General features: G+C 33.2%; 2 protein-coding genes across 8 annotated transcripts in view; one reads left to right on the forward strand and one right to left on the reverse strand.

Annotated features, from left to right (window-relative positions):
- The window catches only part of LOC114332013 (probable dimethyladenosine transferase), a 56676-nt gene extending 48933 nt beyond the window's left edge, over positions 1–7743 (forward strand). The window contains exon 6 of the mRNA XM_028281711.2: positions 7517–7743. The gene's annotated coding sequence lies outside the window, so the exon portion shown is untranslated. The remainder of the gene's footprint in view (positions 1–7516) is intronic.
- Positions 1–8467, reverse strand: part of LOC114332012 (uncharacterized) — a 431454-nt gene that overhangs the window by 3950 nt on the left and 419037 nt on the right. For all 7 annotated transcript variants that reach the window (XR_007696787.1, XR_007696778.1, XM_050645467.1 and 4 more), the window contains one exon: positions 1639–1719. Coding sequence is in view for 5 of the 7 variants with exons in the window: in XM_050645467.1 (XP_050501424.1) it covers positions 1645–1719 (75 nt within the window). In the remaining 2 variants the exon portion in view is untranslated. The remainder of the gene's footprint in view (positions 1–1638; positions 1720–8467) is intronic.

The following is an 8467-nucleotide window of genomic DNA, read 5'->3' on the forward strand; positions in this document are numbered from 1 at the left end:
CACCGCTATTCAGAGATCACTTCAGAGAACACCAGGTGACGAGGTCCAAGGTGAAATCAAGATTAATAATAGATATGAATTACTCCAAATCATTTTGGAAGGTAAAGTACAGGGTACAAGGTCAGTAGGAAGACGCCAGAACTCGGAACTGAAAGACCCGAGGAGATGATTTGACCGCTCATCCGCAGAAATCTTTCGTGTAGCAGTTTCCAAAGCTACAATTGCCATTTGGATCGCCAACCTTCGAACTGCTAGATAAATTTGTGTCTTGTTCGTGTTTTAAATAAAAACTCGTCTAAGTGCATATTCATTATGCTAGATTACTAGCAGTCTATAAAAATACAATATAGTCATTCTCTCATTAAGTTTAATAGAAACTATACGCTATTATTCCGTTATTACGTTATTATTCCACTGTCATTGATAATTTTTCCTTTTTTATCATTTATTTATTGCTTTTAAATCAGTAGAGAAATATTATGATGGTCATATAATTCAAAGAGTACCCAGTTTTAAATATCTTGGTTGCCATATTACTGAACAACTAGATCCAGATAAAGAGATAAAATGTAGAATCGTGATAGCCCGCACGACATTTTTAAAAATGAGGTCATTCTTCTGTAATGATACCTTGCAACTTCAACTTCGAAAGCGCATGATTAAATGCTACATTTGGTCAGTCCCCTTGTATGGTGTCGAAGCATGGACATTAAAAATATCCACCATTAACCGTTTGGAGGCCTTTGAAATGTGGCTGCACAGACGTATACTGAAAATACCATGGACGGCTATGCTGACAAATGTGGCAGTCCTTAAGAGAGCAAATGCTACCCGCGAGCTGCTTGATAACATCAAATATAGAAAGATGGAGTATTTTGAACACGTAGTAAGGGGAGACCGGTGTAATATTCTTCAACTTATTATGATGGGTAAAATCGAAGGACGTAGAGGAATTGGTAGAAAGCAGGCCTCTTGGTTGAAGAATATCCGGGAGTGGACAGGAATAAAGAAAGCAGAACACCTATTTAGAATAGCTCGAGGCAGAGACAGTTTCGCCATGTTAATCGCCAACGTCAAGGGGACTTGATAGGGCACGTTAAGAAGAAGAGAATTATTAATTATTATAGTACAACAAAAAATTGGGAAGAGCATGGCTAGAACTAAAAACCAAAAAGGAACCTAGTCTTTTCATGCATGGTAAAATGGTGAAAATATGGTTGATATTTATATGGACTATATCAGCGGTTCTCAATCTTTTTGAGCCATGTACTACCAAATACTTTTTATTATTTTTGGTACCACCTAACAGACATACCTATCTAGATATGTGATCTAATTAACTACAATAGTGTTGCTGATTTTGCGTTTTGTGCACCACCTCAAATAAAAATATGTACCACCAGTGGTACATGTACTACAGATTGAGAACCGCTGGACTATATAATATAATTGGCAATATAGTATAGTATAATATGGCTTATCTCTCTACTATCACATTCTTTACCTAATCGTATCAACAGTACTCGTAATAACCAGATTAAATTTATTTACAACAACAATAAAGTAAAAAAGTAAGACCACTACATATTTCTGATATGAAAAATCGAAACACAAAAGGTACATTAAATAATAACTTACCTATGTTCAATTTCGTAATTCCTCTTTCATTTGCTTTGATAAACTTCTAGCCGTTAAGCTGGATACTATATTATTTTTGGGCTGCAAAGAGTACAAAAAAATTAATGTTTTTTGAAATATTTTTACCGTTTTATAAAACATAAAATTTTGTTTAACGCATTGCGTGCCACGTCGCTCATATATGAGAGACACTGATGTTCTGCCAGGGGCCACGTCGCTCATTTTTGATATACACGTACGACTCACTTTCATTGCCGTGGTCCCCGAGAGTATTATCCCTATTACGGCGTGGCACGCAATGTGTTAAGAAAGAATAGTTGATCAACGCAATGAATAAATTTGTTTGATTCTAATTGAGACAGTCATCAGATGTCACCACCATTTCTGTCAGGGTCGCAACGTCACGCGTAACTACGATAAATCCAAAATACATAGACACCAAGTTGGATAAGATCCTATTCATAACGCACCAACTCGCATACAGTATTTCTCATGATCATTTTTCAGTGCGTAACAAATGATAGGAAAAAAGGTAAGTCCGTGATAATACACATTTATGACATTTATTCTAATATGACATTTTAGTTAAATCTGACAGTTGTCACATTTTATTTTCAATTTGGAATAAAAACAAATCAAAAGTGTTTCTTGCATTTATAAAATGGTATTTTCTTTGATTTGTATAGTCTTATAAATTATACAGATTATATTTGTAATATTATTATCTAATTAAAAAAAATTATTTTTTTATTATGGCGCCATCTATCGACAACTAGAATAACTAGAATAAATGTTATAAAAATGTCACCGACGAAATGTAATCACCGACGTGCCTTTTTTTCTGTCACATACAATTTAATACGTTAGAAAGAAATCGAAAAACTGTGACGCACTGAAAGATGACCATGAGAAATACTGGACATATAAAATATATGGAAGAAAAATAAATATATGGAAGAATATATTTAGAAATTAAATTAAATCTGCCTATGATAGTGTCCTAAGAAATAAATTGTATGAAGCCAGGGATGAATTCCGCATCCCTGATAAACTGATAAGTATGGAGCGGATTTTATGCTAAATGCATATTGAATGCATATTTCGCATATTTGAGAACTTTACTAAATTTTGCATATCTTTAAAGAAACATGCATATATTGTGCATATTTAAAAACATTTAGGTCCAAAAAAAAATTTAAATTTTTTAATTCGACAAAAAATATTTCCCCACACAGGCTGTCCTATTAATTCGAGAACTACCTGAAGAGAGACGGCTCATTCACAGCCTTTTCATTTTTTCTTAGAGAATACCCAGTCTTTACACAAAGTACTCATAAAGGATGGTTTACCGGGAAATCAGAATTTTATTTACTTTTATTATATTTAGTACAATTTGTATCCCAATTTAGTAGGTACCTATAATTCTGGTGATTCTTTTTAATCCCCTATTGTTAAGAGAATTTACACCTTTAACCATAGTTTGACGATTTTCTAACGGAAATTGAAATATGTATTCATGCTTTGGGTCAGATACCGTCTTTAAACGGCTTTAAAAAACTTTGGAGGACATATGCGAAATTTTTAATGGAAATTTTTAAATTGATTTTGGTGTAGAATTTTCGGCTTTAACAAGTTATTTTAAATACGCCATTACTTATGTTGATGTTGAAAGGAGTTGTTTAAGTTATAAAAATATTTTATCTGATCAAAGAAAATATTTCCTCGTAAAAAAATTTGGGAAAACACATTAAAGTCAATTATAATCGAAGATATATATAGTGATATTGTTGTTTTATTTTAAATAGGTAACTATTGGTATCAGTTTTTGTAAAAGATGTGAATAAATTACATGTATAAAAAATAATGATTTTATTTGAAAGATAATAAATAAGATTGCCCCCCCCTCCTAATAAAAGAACCCTCTAGAATAGAATAGAACAGAAAATTTGTGGTTTCTCGAAATGCGCATTTTTTCAATTTTTGTGCATATCTTGCGCATATTTCATTATTTTTTACTGCATATATATGCGCATATTTCATCAAAATTGATCGCATATAAATCCGCTCCCTACTGATAAGATTGGTTAAGGCTACAATGCGTAAAGTTGTTTGCAAAGTCAAAATACAGGGCGAACAATCACAGGTGTATGAAACGCATGTTGGGCTGCGACAGGGAGATGCGCTGGCGTGTGTCCTTTTTAACATAGCTCTGGAAAAGGCGGTCAGAGATGCCCGAATAGACAACAGAGGAAATATTTGTATTAAATCATCCCAAATTTTGGCATATGCAGATGACGTGGACCTAGTTGCCCGCACAACATACAAACTAGAAGAAATGTATACCACCATCTCAAATGCCTCAAAAAATATGGGCCTGCAAGTAAACGAGGAGAAAACTAAGACACCCAACAATAGAGCCAGAAACATCGGTCACCAATTCACGGTTGATAACTCTATCTTTGAAGTGGTGGACAAATTCACATACTTAGGCTTCCTGATCACCAAGGAGAACGTCATGACGGAAGCAATCAAGTGGAAGGCTAATCTCAGAAAACAAATGCTATTTTGGACCGAGTAGACATATCAGAAGCAGAAATTTAAGCCAATAAACAGAAATAACCATATACACTCACCGGCAGAGAAAACGGGCACTCCAAAAAATGGGTAATTTTTAATGTCTTGTATTTCCTAAACCTGATGTCCGATTTAAGTAATTTTTTTAATATGTTATAGCCTTATTCTTTATCAATATCGCTGTAATAATATTGTTGCTAGACAGGTACATTGCCATTGTATACAGGGTGTACGAATCAAACTGTGCTTTTTTCTCAAACTTTGGAACACCCTGTGGAATGTTCTAGCTTTTATAAAATACTGAAATTATAACCAAACTATAGCATCAGGTTTTCTTAACATTCTGTTTTTTGATTCATTCGCTTATGTTGGGTAATAAAAAAGTTAAGCACTTTAACAACTACCCCTGTTTTTCGTTAATACAGGGTGTTTTTAAATAAGTACGGCAAACTTTACGGGGTAATTCTGCATGATAAAATAATGACTTGTAATGAAATTTGGTAGATTTTAAGAGGTAGTTATTGCGCATTTTTTGGCATACAATTAAGAATTTTATATTCACCATTGGCGTGCATACGGGTATAAATATTTTAGATATATCCCGTATGCACGCCAATGGTGAATATAAAATTCTCAATTGTATGCCAAAAAATGCGAATAACTAGCTCTTAAAATCTACCAAATTTCATTTGCATATCACAAACCGTTTTAGAGCAATAAATAAATCGTCAGTTTGTAAGAACAATTTCAACACCCCCTATCTCAGAAACGAAGTATTTGCGGGCATAAGTTTATAAAGCAAACTGTCATTATTTTATCATGCAGAATTACCCCTTAAAGCTTGCCGTACTTGTTGAAAAACACCCTGTATTGACGAAAAACAGGGTAGTTGTTAAAGTGCCTAACTTTTTTATTATCCAACATAAGCGAATAAATAAAAAAACAGAATGTTAAGAAAATCTGTGGCTATAGTTGGGTTTTAATTTTAGTATTTTATAAAAGCTAGAACATTCCACAGGGTGTTCCAAAGTTTGAGAAAAAAACACAGTTTGATTCGTACACCCTGTATACAATGACAATGTACCTATCTAGCAACAATATTATTACAGCGATATTGATAAAGAATAAGGCTGTAACATATTAAAAAAATTACTTAAATCGGACATCAGGTTTAGGAAATACAAGACATTAAAAATGACCCATTTTTTGGGGTGCCCGTTTTCTCTGCCGGTGAGTGTACAAAGCCCTTATATAACCAGTGTTGAAATATGGATCGGAGACATGGACCATCTCCAAGGCAGATGAAAACCTGATGAAAACCAAGGATCCTGAGAGGAATATTCGGTGGTATCTGCGAAAATGGTGTTTGGAGAAGGGGGTACGACTACGAGGTATACCACAGATATAAACATATACACTGTGTCCACGGATGGGGTGCCCAAGAGGAAAAACTTTTTTATTTTCAATTTTAGCGAAAAATGTCATTTTTGCTAAAAAATTTTGCTTGTTCTAAACTCCATAAAACGAAATAAAATTCGAAGTTTTTCAAAACCTGCTTAATTTTGTAGCAAATTTTATGTAAATCCATATAAACTTTTGCACTAAGTTCGAAATCGTAACAATAGTCTAGTGTTGCTAAGCTACAATATAGCTTAGTAACTGCCAACTCCGATAAATAATTTGCAAATTATCATTCTTTTTCGATAAGAGAATGTTAAGCATCCAACAAATAATTTATCTTGTAAAGTGTTATGGAATTGGAGCTGTTTGGTACCGACATGCGATTGAAATGTTCAATGAGAAAAATCCAGATGTAATCGTTACGCGGAATGGATTGAATGAAGAGACTGATAAAGAAATTCAATGAGAAAGAATTTAAAAAATAGGGTGGAGAGATATTTTGAAGATGGTGGAGTCGAATAGTTGTTTTTTTATTTACTATGAGTTTTCCTATTATTGTTTATTATTGGTTTGTTATTGATTAAAATTTACTGTTTTTTATGGGGTTTTAGAACAAGCAAAATATTTATCAAAAATGACAGTTCACAAGATAAATTCTTTGTTGACCGCTTAGCATTGTCAAAAAAAAGACAATTTGCAAATTATTTAACGGAGTTTACAGTTATTAAGTTACATTGTAGCTTAGCAACACTAGATTATTGTTACGATTTCGAACTTAGTGAAAAAATTTATAGGGATTTACATAAAATTGGCTACAAAATCAAGCAGGTTTTGAAAAACTTGAACTTTATTTCGTTTTATGGGGTTTTAGAACAAGCAAAACTTTTTATCAAGAAGGACATTTTTCTCTATAATTCGTGGTAACACGTAAATACGTGGTATCTCTTATAAGAATAGGAAGACTAAGATGGGCAGGACATCTAGCAAGATCACAGCAGAACAACCATCCTAGAAGAATCCTCATGTCACAACCTGTGAGAAGTAGAAATAGGGGTAGGTCAAAACTCAGATGGAAGGATGGTGTAGATGAGGATGGGAGAAAAATAGGCGCAGCAAACTGGCAACGGTTGGTAATGGATAGGACTGACTGGCGTAAAAGACTTCGGAAGGTCGAGGCTCTTTCATAGGGCTGTAGCACCATTGATGATGATGATATTTACAAATTGAATTAATGATGTCATATGTCATGCTATAATATGTATAATGTATAGTAGCAAGACATCATTAATTCAATTTCTAAATATATTCTTCCATATAATTATTTTTTTTAATATGTATGCGAGTTGGTGTGTTATGAATAGGGTCGTATCCAACTTGGCGTCTATGTGTTTTAGATTTATCGTAGTTACGCGTGACATTGCAACCCTGACAGAAATGGTGGTGACATCTGCTGACTGTCTCAATTAGAATCAAACACATTTATTCGTTGCGTTGACCAACTATTATTTTTTAAACAATGGTTATAGTTTTATAAAAAGTAATAAAATGTTAGTTCTCCTAATTGCAATTCAAGATATTAAATCCAAAAACAAGCTTTTCAAGGGCTATAAGCTTTACGACCGGTGTTTTACTGTCAATGATGCATTGGATTCCGGACTGATAGGCCTGCGTAATAGATTAAGTCAATGTGATAAACATTAATATTATTTCATTAAAATGGTTAACTATTCGATGATATTAAATTGTTTTGGCTTATTCTAAGAAAGTATTAATATAATATTCTTGATATTCTTCTTATATTGATACACATAAATGATACACAAATGTCCACTAACAATAATTAAGCTATATCAATGTACTTAGTCTTGTATTTTCATGTTTGGATTAACATGTCTTTTTTTAGTGACAGCTGATTTATAACACCCAAAAATAATGGAAAATTGAGTATATTTTAGTACCTACTGATCAAAGTTTACCTCTACTATCAACTTTAAATGCAACAGTTGAAGGACGGATTGCTCCTAAAAAAAGATTGCTGATATATATTTATGATTATGTATATAAATTAGGTTTGTTTTGATTTTATGTTACTGTTTAATTTAATAAACTAGCATTTTTATAAAACAAAAAGTTTTTTTCATGACTGTCTAAGCTGAAAACCGTCATTCGATACACCAGTTCCAAAGTGTAACAAGTCCGGAGTTACGAGAAAACAGGGTAACAACTCGAATTGTTACACTTTGAAACAAAAATAATTACCGTTTATGACAAAATATTATGTGTGACATCTTCACAGCACGTTATTATAGTCTAAGAGCTAGTGAACCCTCCGACTAACGGTCGTCCTGTAGGGCTAGAAATTTTTCTAGTGATAATGCATAGCACACCAAGGCTAAAAACCATGACCTGGCAGGCATCCGCGGTGCACGTGTATCTACCAGGTGAATGGAAAAGTGCAAATTTAGGGGGTAAAAAAAACTTTCTCCTGTAAGGTTTAAACTTAAGTATGTGTTTGAGTAAGTCATTTAGAAGAAATGTGTACAATGGCAGCGATTCTGAAGAGCATAAGACCTTGCCAGGCGAGGGGAAATATTAGGGGTTTTTCCTAAAATTATTCTTTTTGTATCGAACAATTTTTTTTTTAGGTTTTTTGAATCATTCCAAACGGAAAAGGTCTTTAGTGATTTTTCTCTTAAGTTAATAGTTTTTGTTATATAAGCGATTGAAAATTTTGAAAATTGCGAAATCGGCCATTTTTAACCCTAAATCGGACATTTATCTAAAAATTTCAATGTTGCCAAGATACGTAGATATTCTTTAAACATTGATTGATGAAATCCCGAAGAGTTTTTTG

Source organism: Diabrotica virgifera, chromosome 1 (genome assembly GCF_917563875.1).
Source record: "Diabrotica virgifera virgifera chromosome 1, PGI_DIABVI_V3a".
In the NCBI taxonomy this organism is placed as follows: domain Eukaryota; kingdom Metazoa; phylum Arthropoda; class Insecta; order Coleoptera; family Chrysomelidae; genus Diabrotica; species Diabrotica virgifera.